Genomic DNA, 15251 nt, shown 5'->3' on the forward strand with positions numbered 1-15251 from the left:
ATGCTGGAGATCAGGGGATCCTACCTGAAGCTTGGAACCCTCAGGCATTAAAGCTTTTAACATAGCCATGAACCTCTCTCCCCAGCCCCCAGGGTCTTCTCTCAACACAAGTCTCCAGATTGTTGAATCAGGCCAAGAATGGAGCAGCCTGCCTGATGGCCCAATGTAGGACAGTGATTATCTTACACCTGAGAGCCCCAGGTCAATCCCCTACCCTTTCCAGGCCTCACTGCTGCGACCCCCTCTCTTGACTTACTTGGCTAAATACACAGACCTGCCCCCCCCCCTACCCTGTAGAAATGAGTGACTTCCTGTGCAGCACAGCAAATGCAAACTCTCCACATCCCTGGCCAAAGAGGAGACTTACCTCATCTCACCACCCCTTGCAGTGTGCAAAACTCACTACTGGGCTGAAGACACAGCACAAGGAGTAGAGTTTCTTTTGTTTTGTCTTGTTTTCTTTTTTTTCCTCCTTTGAATCCTAACTTATTATCAAACATTTAAAGGTACTATCATTAACTGTTTTTTAGGGGTGTGTGTGTGTGTGTGTGTGTGTGTGTGTGTGTGTGTGTGTGTGTGATCAACAGTGGTTTACCAGATTCTTTTTTTAATAGTATTTATTTACTTTGGATAGAGATACAATATGGAAGGGAACAGAGAGATAGAGAAGGAGGCCCAGTTGGATCCATACCTTGTTGAATACACACGTTACAATGCACAAGGACCCAAGTTCGAGTGCCCGGTGGGAAAGCTTTGCAAGTGGTGAAGCAGGGCTGCATGTGTCTCTCTGTCTCTCTCCCTCTCTATCTCCCCTTCCTCTCTTGATTTCTGGCTGTCTCTATCCAATGAATAATGATAATTTATAAATTTTTTAAAAAGAGGAAGGGAACACACACACACACACACAGCATCACTTCTCTGCTTGTGAAACATCCCCACTACAGGTGAGGATGAAGGCCTTGAACCAGGGTCTTGTGCACTCAATCAGGTGCACTGCCACCCAGCCTCCTGGTTTACAAGATTTTTCTTAATTTATTTTTCTTTTGTAGTCCTTGTTTTTTTATTGTTGTTGTAGTTATTATTGTTGTTGTCATCGTTGTTGGATAGGACAAAGAGAAATGGAGAAAGGAGAAGACAGAGATGGGGAGAGAAAGATAGACACCTACAGACCTGCTTCACCACCTGTGAAGCAACTCCCCTGCAGGTGGGGAACCGGGGGAATCCTTAAGGGGGTCCTTGAGATTCGCACCACCTGCGATTAACCCGCTGTGCTACCTCCCGGCTCCCGGTTTACAAGATTTTAAGATGACCGGGTATAGTTCCACACTGCACATTGGGTGTTTTATTTTTGGTCTATTTTAAGATGTATTCATTTGGGGTATGGGGACCATAAATGATTCTTTAAAAGACTTTCATGCCTGAGGCTCTGAGGTCACAGTTTCAATCCCTAGCACCACAGTCATAAGCCAGAATGGACCAGTGTTCTGCTAAATAAAAATAAATAAATAAATAGGGAATCGAGCAGTAGCGCAGCGGGTTAAGCACAGGTGGCCCAAAGCACAAGGACCTGTGTAAGGATCCGGGTTTGAGCCCCTGGCTCCCCGCTTGCAGGGGAGTCACTTTACGGGTGGTGAAGCAGGTCTGCAGGTGTCTTTCTCTCCCCGTCTCTGTCTTCCTCTCCTCTCTCCATTTCTCTCTGTCCTATCCAACAACAATGACAGCAATAACAACAACTATAAACAACAAGAGCAACAAAAGGGAAAAAATGGCCTCCAAAATAGCACCGAGCCCCAGCAATAACCCTGTCTTCCCTTCCTCTCTCCATTTCTCTCTGTCTTAACCAACAACGATGACAACAACAACAACAATAATTACAACAATAAAACAACAAGGGCAACAAAAGGGAATAAATAAATTAAATATTTAAAAAAAGAAAATTGGGAGTCGGGCGTTAGCGCAGTGGGTTAAGCGCACATGGCGCAAAGCTCAAGGACCGACATAAGGATCCCCACCTGCAGGGGAGCCCTTCACAGGCGGTGAAGCAGGTCTGCAGGTGTCTATCTTTCTCTCCCTCTCTCTGTCTTCCCCTCCTCTCTCCATTTCTCTCTGTCCTAGCCAACAACAACATCAACAACAATGACCTATAATAATAACCACAACAATAATAACTACAAGAAGGGCACCAAAAGGGAATAAATGAATATTTTTTAAAATCTTAAAAAAAAAGAAAATTAATAAAAGAGGGTGAGGGGTAGATAGTATAATGGTTATGCAAAGAGACTCTCGTGCCTGAGGCTCCAAAGTCCCAGGTTTAATCCCCTTCTTCTTCTTCTAGCGTTTGCCCTTCTTCCGTAGCCAGTCAACAGCGTCAGGTGGAGCCTGATGTAAAGTTTCGAGACCTCCTTTGAATCTGGAGAGATGGCAGTCGTGACTATGTGGGTCATAGTCTGTCTGGAGCCGCAGGGGCAGTTCGGGTCGTCTCTGGCTCCCCAGCGGTGGAACATAGCGGCGCATCGGCCATGGCCTGTTCGATAGCGATTGAGGAGGGCCCAATCATAACGTGCTAGGTCAAAGCCGGGTTGACGCTTGTAGGGGTCTGTGATGAGGTGTTTGTTCTTTACCTCAGCTGACTGCCAACTCTGTTTCCAAGAGTCTGGAACAGAGAAGTTCAGTGTAGGGGACCAGATTGGGTGACGAGACGTCAAGCGTTGGACAGGGTGGGCGAAGATATCCGCGTATATTGGCAGGTTATGGTGGTGCTGGGAATGAACCTGGGACCTCAGAGCCTCAGGCATGAAGTTCTTTTTCAGGGAGTGTACTTATTAGCATGCACAAAGACCCAGGTTCAAGCCTCCCCACCTGCTGGTGGGAAGCTTCATGAGCAGTGAAGTAGGTCTGCAGATGTTTCTCTTTTTCTCTCCCTCTCTATCTCCCCCTTCCCTCACAATTTCTCTGTCTTATCATATAACACAGAGAGGGAAAATTTTTTTAAAAAGGAATAAATGGCTGTCAGGAGTAGTGGACTTGTACTGTTGGCACAGAGCCCCAGTGATAACTACAGTAGCAATAAAAAAGAATTTAAATAAGGAGAAAGAATGTCTTTTGCATAACCACTATGCTATCTTACCTACCCCTGTGGGATCTCATTCTCTCTCTCTCTTTCTCTCTCTCTCTCTCTCTCTCCTCTCTCATGAAGGAAGTGAATGGAGGAGACAAATGCACCCATAAAGACACCCTCAGATATCTCTTTTAAAGATTTATTCACAGATATATGAGAATGAGGACGAGCAAACCATGCATTATCCAGGATTGAATTCAGAACCTGGCACTTGAGGGTTCAACTTTTCATCTACCGTGTCACCTCCTGGGCTGCTTCCTTCAAACACTTTTCGGGGGGGGGGAAGGTCTAGGAGTTAGTCCCCCAAGACCTTTCCATGTCCCTGAGGGCCAGGCTCCTGGCATCTGTTAGATCTGGACATAGGACAAAGTGATGTCCCCAGTGATCTCCAGCGTGTTCACAGTGCTGAAGGCTGTCAGGCGGTGGGCATAGTCGAAGAGGTGTTTGCCATCACAGTAAACCTTGAATCTATCCAAGCCGGCACGGATGGACAGCTGCAGGGAAAGGGGAGAGGGTGAAGTGGAGCCAGGACACACAGGTTTGGTGGGAGAAGGGGGGAGGCAGAGAGACTCCTCACTCACCTCAAAGAACTTTCCGGTGTCAAATGGATTGTGGGGCAGACTCCGCTCCTCAGGTCCCCAAGTGCCGTTCAGTTGGCTATTTCTCACCACCACACCATCCTTCAGGCGGGGGTTAATGTGCAGAGCTATGTCACCCCCGTTCCCTACCTTCAAATTGATAGCAAACCTGGGGGCAGTGCAGAGAGGGAGGGAGCTGAGGAACAGACGGGAGTCCAGCACCTTCTCCCTCACGTGAAGAGCAGACTGAAGACTGGATTCTGGGGTCTCTGATGGAGGAGGGCACTGGGGGCCGACCCACCCCTGGGGTCTGGGGAAGGTGGGACAAAGCTGGGGATTCCCTCCTCGGTCTAGTTTCTGTACCTCTTGCCTGAGGGAGGAACAAAGCCCTTGATAAGGATGGTTCTTCGGGCTGTGAGCCCCCCTTGAAGTCTCCCCATAAAAGGCACAGGCTGTGGGCAAACAGTGTTATCTCTTAAGTCACCAGGAGACACGCAAAAGGGCACATTTTCAGAGAGGCACACCCGCTGCTCCTGGAAGTGGTCCCCTAAATCTATCAAATCACCACCCTGCTGGCCCACCCCAGCCTCCCCGCATCCTCTGCCCCACTCCCCACCACCATCAGCTCCTGCTTCCTCCACCACCCAGCCCCAGACCCCACAGGATGTCTTACCGGGTTGAAGATTGGGGGTCCCTCCATGGTCTGTGAAGGAGACACAGTGATCCACAGGTTCAGTGAACATTCAGAGAGGACCGTCTACTTACAGGCATTCCACTAAGTGTCAGGTCAGCACAGCTAGGGGGGCAGGGGGCGTGCAACCTCATTGACCCCTAATTCTTACCCACCCCCAGATGAACGCACAGTTCTCTCACTTACAGGCAGGTTACTAGGTGGTTGCTGAGTGGGTCCAGGACCCTATAAAGACAAACAGAAAATGAGAATCATGGGGGGGGGAATACAGGACTTTGGCTACCCCAGGCACTCTCCAGCCACTGAGCCCTACCCCCCCCTCCACCTCAAGAGATATTCAGCAGCAGGTACTTACTGGGTAAGCTGGGATAGCCATAGGTACCTGTGGTCACAGAGGGAGAAAGAAGTGACAAGAGAGAGGCCCCAAAACTAGTTAGGAGGGTGTCAAGGATGCATGTTGGCCATGACCATTACCCAAGGGAACTCTGGGGTAAAGGGGGGGGGCATCCAGCTCTTCATCAATGAAGGGGGACTGACCATGCTTAGGGATCTCTAGGGTTTGGTGATTATCTCTCTACTGCTTTAGGACAGACTCCGCCTATTCTATTCTTTCTTTTTACTTTTAGATGTATGTATTTATATTTTTAATATTTATTTATTTTCCCTTTTTGTTGCCCTTGTTTTGTTGTTGTTGTTGTAGTTATTGTTGTTGTTGTTGATGTCGTCATTGTTAGATAGGATAGAGAGAAATGGAGAGAGGAGGGGGAGAGAAAGATAGACACCTACACCACCTGTGAAGTGACTCCCCTGTAGGTGGGGAGCCAGGAGCTTGAACCCGGATCCTTACACCAGTCCTTACACTTTGCGCCACGTGTGCTTAACCCGCTGTGCTATCACCCAACTGCCGTGTATTTATATTTGTGAATGCGTGCACAGAGAGACAGACAGAAAGAGAGAGAGGCAGAAAGAGAGAGAGAGGGAGAGAGAGAACACCAGAGCATCACTCTGGCACATGAGATGAGATTTATTTTTCCCAGTTCTGTCCTGGGAGGGGACTGGGTGAAACTGAAATCCAGAATTCTAGAATCCAGAATTCCAGGTCATGGCACACCTGGATGGATGAATGCACATGTTGTTTGTTCATTTGTTGAAGGGGTTACTGTTTACAGTGCAGACATTGCCACATGCATGTAATTTCATTATGCACTTGGCCCCCGCAGCTGGCTTTAACCCCTCTTTCCTTCCCCTCTCCCCAGAGTCCTTTACTTCAGTGTTATCGAAGGCACACCTGGTTGTAGTTTGGGGCTGGCTGTCCACCAATGAAGTTGATTGATTGAAGCTCCAGGTCCCCGTCCACTTGCACATGGGTGACCAGCTGGAGGGGAATCCGGTGGCCAAATTCATAGAAGGGGCTTCCATTGACCACCACCTGGAGGGTAGGGGTGAGGGCACCATCAATACCTGTAAAGGACAGACGCAGGAAGCGGGGAAACGGGGAACTTTTTGAGATGGGGTCTAGAGTCTTAGAGGGGAGCTGGGACAGCCTTCAAGTCAGGAACCTCAGAGTCCACAGGCTTAAGGTCTAGCTGGAGTCAGACAGCAGATCACATTTGGGGGTGGGGATGGGGGTGAAGGAAGCTGATGACAGAAATCAGTGAGCAAGCATGAGGTTTGCATGTGCTATGTATGCACTAAAATTAATGCCAATTTATTAATTAATTAATTTCACCTCTTCAATTAATAGATGCGTGAACATAGAGGGTTTAGTCTGGAGTGGAAACTGAGGAAGAATGATGTGGGGGGGCCAGTGGGGTATGTTGAGTGATAGCAAAATGGTTATGCACAAAGACTCTCATGCCTGAGGGCTATAAGGTCCTAGGTTCAACACACACCACCACCACCATAATCCAGTATCAGTGCTCTGGTTAAAAAAAAAAAAAATGGGGAGTCCAGCCATAGCACAGCGGGTTAAGCGCATATGAGGCAAAGTGGCAAGGACCAGCTTAAGGGTCCGGGTTCAAGCCTCCAGCTCCCCACCTGCAGGGAGGTCGCTTCACAAGCGGTGAGACAGGTCTGCAGGTGTCTGTCTTTCTCTCCCCCTCTCTGTCTTCCTCTCCTCTCTCCATTTCTCTCTGTCCTATCCAACAACGATGACATCAGTCACAACAACAATAATAACTACAACAATAATGAAAAACAACAAGGGCAACAAAAGGGAAAATAAATAAAGATTAAAAATTTAAAAAAAAATCACAGTCTGTGAGGTGGCTCAATGAATTAAGACTTAGTCTCTCAAGCATGAAGTCTTGAGTTCAGTCCTCAGGATCATATGTGCCAGAGTGATGGTCTGGTTCTCAACCTCCTTCTCTCTTGCTCTGTCATGAATAAATAAATAAATAAATAAATAAATAAATAAATCTTAAAAAGAAGGAAGAGGAAGAGGAAAGAAGAAGGGAGCTAGGCAGTGGTACACTGGGTTAAGTGCACATAATACAAAGGGCAAGGATCCCAGTTTGAGCTCCCCAGCTGCAGGAGGGTCAATTCACAAGCAGTGAAGCAGGTCTGCAGGTATCTCTCTGGCTCTCTCTCTCCCTCTCTATCTTCCCCTCCTCTCTCAATTTCTCTCTGTCCTGTCCAAAAAAAAAAAAAATAGCCACGGAAGCAGTGGAGTCATAATGCAGGCACCGAGCCCCAGTAATAACCCTAGAGGCAGAAAAAAAAAAAGAGAGAGAAAAGAAAGAAAAAAAAATATTCATATATATTATATATATTATGGATGCCAGGATAGTGGCCCACCATGTTGAGTGCACACGTTACTATGTACAACGACATGGATTCAACCCCCCACTCCTCATCTGCATGGGGGAGAGCACTAGACTCTCAAGCATGAGGTCCTGAGTTTGATCCCCGGCAGCACATGTACCAGAGTGATGATTGGTTCTTTCCTCCTATCTTTCTCATGAATAAATAAATAAATAAATAAATTATTTTAAAAAAAAGGATTCCTTTCCTTCGAAAAAAAAAAAAAAAAGAAAAAATTAATTTAAAAAAGTAAGTATCACATCTGGGTCCAGATTTTGGACTCAGGTCAGCTGGGTTTGGAGTGTAGCTCTGATGTGCCTTGACTGTGTGACCTTGGGGAAGTCACTTCACCTTTTTAAATCTTGGTTCCTTCATCTGAAAAGGGGAAAAGAAGAGGTCTTGGAGGAGGGAAGGAAAAGGAAGAGGGGAGGCACACCCTGGCTCTGACCTTATAGTGCTCAGCCATGACCATGATCACCAGCTCGAAGTGGGTGCCCTTGGAGAAGGGCATGCTTTTCTTCCTCTCCTCCTTGGCCCACTGGCCGCCTTGCTTGGAGTTGAAGACCACCTTGTCCCAGCCATCAAAGCGGGGATTGAAGTGGAAGGCAATGTCCGACCCCTTGTCTGGGCCCACCGCTAAGTTCACAGCGAACCTGGAAGGACAGGAAGGGCTGTTCCCTCCGCCCCATCTGTTTGGTGGGAGTAAGGTAGGGGAAGCCTCCAGGAAGTCCTCTCAGTCACACCATGGCGGGAGGGGGGAGCTTGATGAGGGCAGGTGAGAGTGGCACTGTTAACCCAAGCAAGAGGTAAGAGAGGAGGGGGAGATGGTTCTCCTGAATTCCAGTAAGCAGTGAGGCAGAGTCCTGGGACTCTTACTTTTTTTTTTTCTTTTTTTTTGAGGGATTAATGGTTTACAGTAAATACAGTTGTTTGGTACATGTACATGTGTGAAAATTTCTCAGTTTTCTGCAAAAACACTCTCACCCCCCAGCCTAGCTCCACCGTCATGCACCAGGACCTGAAAGTTCCCCTCCCCCAAGAATCCTGTACTTCAATGTAATCCACCACTATATATATATAGAATAGAGACGAGAGAAAGGAGAAGGGGAAGATAGAAAGGGAATGAGACAGAGAGACACCTGCAGTACTGCTTCACCTCTTCTGAAGTGTCCCCACTGCAGGTGAGGACCTGAGGCTTGAACCTGAGTCCTTGTGCATGTGCATTCTAACCAGCCATACTGCTGCCCAGTCCCCCCCAGGGCCCCTTCCTCACACCCCCACCCACACCCACACTCAAGAGCAGAACGCCCCTAGGACTTCTGTTTACCCCAGCCCACACACTGTCCCTGGGACCACACTGCTCCCTCCCTGCCAGAGCCTCAACCACACTCACTGCCTCCAGCAAACTCCACGCTATTCCAAAGGGGAAGGCACACCCGTGTCTCAGGGCCTTTGCCCCTAGCCACATACTGAAACAGGCCATGCCGCTCCCCTCCAGCATCAACTCCCTGGCTCCCTTCCTGTTTGTTTCCATGACACTCGTGGGCGTGCGCGCACATACATTCTATAGCTGAGGAGCTTAATCTCCATCTGTCAGCTCTGCTAGGATGTCAGCTGCATGGGGATGGCGCTTCCCATCTGTCCCATAGGCACTGCTGGAGCCCCAGAAGCTAAGGCACTGAGGGGGCGAACAAGGGACAAACAAGGGAAAGATCAACCCTAGAGCATGGACGATAACCCAGCCTGTTAGAGCACAGAACTTGGATGCCTGAGGCCCCAGAAGCCACAGGTTCAATTCCAGCACCACCTTACTCCAGAGCTGAGCAATGCACTCTCTCCTCTTTTTTATTTTTATAATAGAAAGATACAGAAATATGGTGGTGCTGGGCATTGAACCTGGGACCTCAGAACCTCAGGCATGAGTCTTTTTTTTTTTTTCTAAAAAGGAAACACCGACAAAAAACACGATAAGAGGGGTATAGCTCCACACAGTTCCTACCACCAGAACTTCGTATCCCCTCCCCTCCCCTGATAGCTTTCCTGTTCTTTATCCCTCTGGGAGCATGGACCCAGGGTCATTGTGGGATGCGGAAGGTGGAAGGTCTGGCTTCTGTAATTGCTTCCCCGCTGAGCATGGGTGTTGGCAGGTCGATCTATACTCCCAGCCTGTCTCTCTCTTTCCCTAGTGGGGAAGGGCTCTGAGGAAGCGGGACTCCATGGGGAGGCTGGACAACATACTCCATGTTCCACCTGAGGAAGATGGGTCCTGAAATTGGGGAAGCTTGGAAAGTTCTTACTCATGACCACAGAATGTGAGCTCAGATCTATAGGGATGGAGAGTTTTTTTCATAGTCATTATGCTATCTCCCTAGCCCTATAGAAAAGCCCCACCTTTTTCATAATGAATTAATCATTAATAGTAATTCACAACATTGTAAGATTACAGAGGTATAGTCCCACACCACACCCACTACCAAAGTTCTGTGACACCCCCGCCACCATAGTTTTCAGTCTTTTTTTTTTTAATAATGTTCTTTCTTTCTTTCTTTCTTTCTTTCTTTCTTTCTTTCTTTCTTTCTTTTTGCCAGAGCACTAATCAGCTCTGGTTTATGGTGGGTGCAGGGGATTGATTATGGTGGCTCCAGGACCTTGGAGCCTCATGCATATGAGTCTCTTTGCATAACCATTAAGCTATCTACCCCTGCCTTGATTTTTATTTGTCATTAACAGTTTGTTACAAGATCATAATATTACAATGTATATACCTTTTCGAAAGAAAAATCCTAGCACTGGGTAGTGGCACACTCAGTAGAGAGTACACACACGTTACCCTGTGTAAGGACCCAGGCTCAAATCTATGGCCCTCACCTATAGCACGAAGCTTCACAAAGAGTAGAGCAGGGTAGCCTGTGTCTGTCTCTCTCCCTCTCTCTCATCCTGTCTACATGCCTTGGTCTCACTTCTTTATTAAAAAAAAAAAAAGGAAAAAATTGGACCCCTTAGAGTGATGGAGGCATGAAGGCCCAGTCATAACCCTGGCAGGATTAGCTTGAGGCTCTGAGGTTCAAGGTTCAATCCCAAGCACCACCATAAGCCAGAGCTAGGAAAATAAACAAGTAAACAGTAAACAATAAACAGTAAACAATTTTTTTTAATTTTATTTAATTAATTTATTTATTTTTCCCCTTTTGGTTGCCCTTGTTTTTTATTGTTGTTGTCGTTGTTACTAATGTCATCATTGTTGTATAGGACAGAGAGAAATGGAGATAGGAGGGGAAGACAGAGAGGGGGAGAGAAAGACACCTGCAGACCTGCTCCACTGCCAGTGAAGGCGGAAGCCAGGGGCTCTAACCAGGATCCTTATGCCGGTCCTTGCACTTGGCGCCGCGTGCGCTTAACCCGCTGTGTTACTGCCCAACTCCCAACAATAAACAATTTTTTAAGAAATAAATAATCCTAGGGCTGGGTAGTGGTGTACCTGGCTGAGCACACATGTTACAATGCTCAAGGACCTGGCTTCAAGCCCCCAGTCCCCACCTGCAGGGGGAAAGCTTCACCAGTGGTGAAGCAGTGCTACAGGTGTCTCCCTGTCTCTCTCACTCTCTCTTTTAAAAATATTTTTACTTATTTATTATTAAATAGAGACAAGAGAGAAATTGAGATGGGACGGGGGAGATAGAAAGGGAGAGAGACAGAGATACACACCTGCAGTCCTGCCTCACCACCTGTGAAACTTTCCCCCTGCAGGTGGGAACCAGGGGCTTGAACCTGGATCCTTGTGCACTGTAATGTGTGCTACAGCCTGGCCCCCTCTCTCTCCCTCTCTATCTACCCCTCCTTTCAACTTCTGACTGTCCCTATCAAATAAATAAAGATAATAAAAAAAACAATAAAATAAAAGACAGTAAAGAATGATTTTTTAAAAATAAATAAATACAAGTAAACAATCCTATGAGATCAGTACAATGTTTCTCACCATTTTAAGGCCAAAGAGAAAAACCTAAGTCATTGAGGAGTGGCACACTTGTTTGGGCATACACGGTACAATCTGTAAGGGCCTAGGTTCAAGCCCCCTGTTCCCACCTGAAGAGGGGAAGCTTCATGAGTGATGAAGCAGTGCTGCAAGTGTCTTTCTCTCTGTCTCCCGCTTCCCTCTTGATTTCTCTGTCTTTATCCAATAAATAATAAATAAAATCATAAAAAGTATAGTGCTTACTGAATATATTTTGTCTTAATGAGAGAGAGATACAGAGATAAAGAGTGGGAGGAGAGAGAGAGAGAGAGAGAGAGAGGCCAGATCACTATCCAGCTCAGGTTTATGGTGATCAGGGCCTTTAGAGCCTCAGGCATGGGAGTCTTTCTGTATAAATATTCTGCTCTCTCTCCTGCCACTTCCTGGCTCTGATGTATGTTTTGGACATTGAATCCTTGAAAGGGTTTCATTTTCCAGACACAAAATGAAAATACAAAGAGGTCTAGTGTCTTTCCCTATCACACAGCTGGTAAGTGACAGCTGGGAGGTGATCTTAGCTCGCAGGCATCTGCTCCAAGCCAGTGTCCCTGCTTGGGACCACCTGCCACAACCAGCCTCCTGACTGCCCCTCCCCCAAGTGTTGTATGCTTTGCTGGAGCCGCCGAAATTTTAACAGCACCCAAGGTCTGCTCTCCAGGCCTCCTCACCCAGCCCTGCCCTTTGCAGATAGGGTGGACAGAGTAGAACAGAACCCCACCCCAACCTGGGTGGAACAAAGGAGGTAGGACCACTTTACTCCAGCCCTACCCATCGCCCAGCCTGGCCTGGACTTGGATGGGGTGGGGAGCGGTGTCTTACCTCTTCATGTGAGGGGCAGCCACTCCTTGGATATAAATGGACATCCCAACACTGAGACCCCCTGGGATGGGCTGGTTGAAGGGCAGCGTCTGTAGGAAGGGTCTGGTCAGGGGCCTCTGTGGCCCTTTGCTATTCAGTCTGTCCATCTCAGAGAAGCAGCCCCCCACCCCACCCCCCTATCCACTTTAGGCAAGGGAGAGGGGACCCAGGAGTAAAGGACCCATGTGACAACCAGAGGGCCCAGAAAGGAAGGAAGAAATAAATGCCTGAGAGTCAGGTGGGTAAATCAAGGCCCAGAGTCAGGGTTGGAAAAAATCAGCCCCAAAGGTTGGACAGACACCTTTGAGCTTGAGGGGACAGGAAGGAGCTAAGCCAACGGCTGGGTTAGGACCTGGGCCCGGATCTCACCGGGTTGTAGGTGGGCTGGTAGCCAGGTGCAGGGACGTAAGCCATGTTGAGAGTCTAAGCTGGCGCCGGTCCACAGGAGAGAGAGTAACTGTGCAGAATGGTGGCAGGTGCTGGGTGGCTCTTATGCCTGAGGATAAGGGAGTGGCTGACAAGTCACAGTTCAAAGTCCCTCTTCTAAGTATCCCAGGCTCTCAACTTCCTTGGGGTGCCCCCACCCACCAGTCTCCCTGGTAACAAGCCAGAAGCCAGATCATCTGGACTGGGCCCTTAGGGGGCAGGATGGGGGGGGGGTTGTATTCAAGTCAGAACCCCTCCTTCTAAACACTGCTGTGAAGAGGAAGTGATATGATCTTCAACCCACCAGGGTTTTATCAGAGAGTTTGTTGGTAGAGGGAGGGTGAGGCCAGCTGGGTAGGGCAGGGCAGGGCAGGACAGGGCAGCGCAGCAGAAATGACCCAGAACAGGTGGGTAATGGAAGCACGTGAAAGAAGGGAGGAACTAAGAGCTCTTGACAAGTCCAAGACTTGTTCCATGCCCACCCGATACCTGTACCACATACATTATATGGTAGGTATAGTGGTTCAGAGCATTGCCTTCTGGATTCAGACCCTGCACCTGGCACTTGCTAGTTAGGCAATCTTGGGTCAATACCTTAATCTCAATTTGCTGTTTTTTTTTCTTCTATAAAATGGGACTAATGGGAGCCAGGTGGTGGTGCATCTGCCTGAGCGTACACATTGCCATGCACAAAGGCCCAGGTTTTGAGCCCCTGCTCCCCCCCTGAGGCTCTGAAGTCCCAGGTTCAACCCCTCACACCACCATAAACCAGAGTTGAACGGTGAGTCCTCTGGCAAAAAATAAAAATAAAGAAACTACAGATCAAAGAAATAATAATAACAATAAAATAAATAAAATGGGGTGGAGGTAGATAGCATAATGGCTATGCAAAGAAATTCTCATGTCTGTGGCTCCAAAGTCCTAAGTTCAATCCCCCATACTACCATAAACTAGAGCTGAGCAGTATTCTTGTTTTTCTCTCTGTATCTCACTAAAATAAAAAATAAAATATTATTTTAGTAAAATTTTAGTAAAATAAAATGAGAATTTCAAGATTCACCTGATAGGATCCTTGAAAGTTAACAAGGTTCATATTAGCACTTGGCATAGTGAAGGTGTTAAATTCATGTTTAATTTTTCACACTTGTTCCAAACATAGACTCAGTGGATTGGATTGTATATGGATAGGAATAACCCAAGTGTGGGCCTGGCAAGATAGTACATCTGGTAGGGCACCTGCTTTGCCATGTCCAGGGTGTAGGCTCAAGTCTTCATACACCACACAGGATGATGGCACCAGGAAGCTTCGGTGCTATGAGTGGTGTCTCTCCCTCCCTTTCCGTCTCACTCTGAAAAAGTCAATTCAAATGTTGAAACTGCCCATGTGTGAGGCCCCAGAAACACAAAAATAACCTCATTCAGTCTTTATTTTTATATCAACAGTTGTTCCTATGTAGATGACTGGACATATATTGTAGCTTTATATAATGGATTTAAGAACTCTGTAAATGAATTAGCACTTGCAGACTGAAACAAGGCTGCTAGCTGATATATAAAGTAGCAAAATGTTTGCTGTTTAGAAAAAGAAGGTATGTAATGGAGAGGGGGTCAGGGCTAACGTCAAAATGGATTAGCAATTTTGTACTAGTAACTTTTTTTTATTATTTTAATGAGAGTGAGAAAGACAATAGCACTGCTCAGCTCTAGTTTATGATGGTGCCCGAAGTGAACCTGGACCTTGGTGCCTTAGGCATGGAGAGTCTTTTTTGCATCGACACTGCTCTTTCCCCAGCTCAGACCTGGTAACTTTATTTTTTTTTTAATTTCTTTATTGGGGAATTAATGTTTTACATTCAACAGTAAATACAATAGTTTGTACATGCATAACATTCAGACCTGGTAACTTTATTCACCTCTCATACTGACTTGAATTTGATATGTTAAAAGGCATCAGTGATGTTTCATTACTGCTAAGAGAAAAGGCAACTCTCTGTGTCCTGTTTTTTCTTCACACTAGGTACAAGTAGATATTTTGCTAAGACCTTATCATAACAAGTTAAGAAATATGGTGCTGGCAGTCGGGCGGTAGCTCAGCGGGTTAAGCGCAGGTAGCGCGAAGCGCAAGGACTGGTGTAAGGATCCCAGTTCGAGCCCCCGGCTCCCCACCTGCAAGGGAATCACTTCACAGGTGGTGAAGCAGGTCCGCAGGTCTCTCCCCCTGTCTGTCTTCCCCTCCTCTCTCCATTTCTCTCTGTCCTATCCAGCAACGATGACAATAACTACAATAATAAAAAACACAACAAGGGCAACAAAATGGAATAAATAAATTTTTTTAAAAAAAAAAAGAAACACTGTTTTGGCTTGAAGCATGTAAACTGACTATAAAGTTCTGCTCTTAAAGAGTTGCTTAGAGTATAAATATATATGTGTGTATGTATGTATGTTTTTTCTTTACCAAAGCACTTCACAGCTCTGGCTTATGGTGGTACTGGGGACTGAACCTAGGACCTCAGAAAGTCTTTTTACATAACCATTATACTACCTCCCCAGTACAATATATGAAAATATATTAAAATAAGCCTCCTTTTTCTTTTTTATTTAATTTATGAGAAAGATAAGAGGAGAGAAACAGACAGAGAAAGAACCAGATACCACTCTGGTACATGTGCTGCCAGAGTTTGAACTCAGGACCTCATGCTTGAGAATCTAATGCTTTATCTACTGCACCACCTCCCAGACCACATAAGCTTTCTTTTTCTTTTCCTT

General features: G+C 46.8%; 1 protein-coding gene across 1 annotated transcript; it reads right to left on the minus strand.

Annotated features, from left to right (window-relative positions):
• Positions 1 to 3241: 3241 nt before the first annotated feature.
• Positions 3242 to 13326, minus strand: LGALS4 (galectin 4). The gene is made up of 10 exons (XM_016188526.2): positions 12429 to 13326; positions 12021 to 12109; positions 7638 to 7842; positions 5676 to 5816; positions 4743 to 4769; positions 4574 to 4612; positions 4370 to 4399; positions 4060 to 4148; positions 3700 to 3865; positions 3242 to 3612 (listed from the first exon to the last, which is right to left on the minus strand). The coding sequence occupies exons 1-10, from the start codon at positions 12471 to 12473 to the stop codon at positions 3466 to 3468; spliced, it is 978 nt and encodes a 325-aa protein (XP_016044012.1). The 5' UTR covers positions 12474 to 13326; the 3' UTR covers positions 3242 to 3465.
• Between the last annotated feature and the right edge of the window lie 1925 nt (positions 13327 to 15251).

The sequence above is a fragment of the Erinaceus europaeus genome, chromosome 2 (assembly GCF_950295315.1).
Source record: "Erinaceus europaeus chromosome 2, mEriEur2.1, whole genome shotgun sequence".
NCBI classification, from domain to species: Eukaryota; Metazoa; Chordata; class Mammalia; order Eulipotyphla; family Erinaceidae; genus Erinaceus; species Erinaceus europaeus.

Coding starts and splice junctions, on each gene's coding strand:
- LGALS4 (XM_016188526.2), bottom strand. CDS start 12,473: ATGGCTTACGTCCCTGCACCTGGCTACCAGCCCACCTACAACCCG. Junction 5,817..7,637: donor TCATGGCTGAGCACTATAAG/GTCAGAGCCAGG, acceptor CCTACCCTCCAG/GTGGTGGTCAATGGAAGCCC. Junction 3,613..3,699: donor ACACCGGAAAGTTCTTTGAG/GTGAGTGAGGAG, acceptor CTTTCCCTGCAG/CTGTCCATCCGTGCCGGCTT.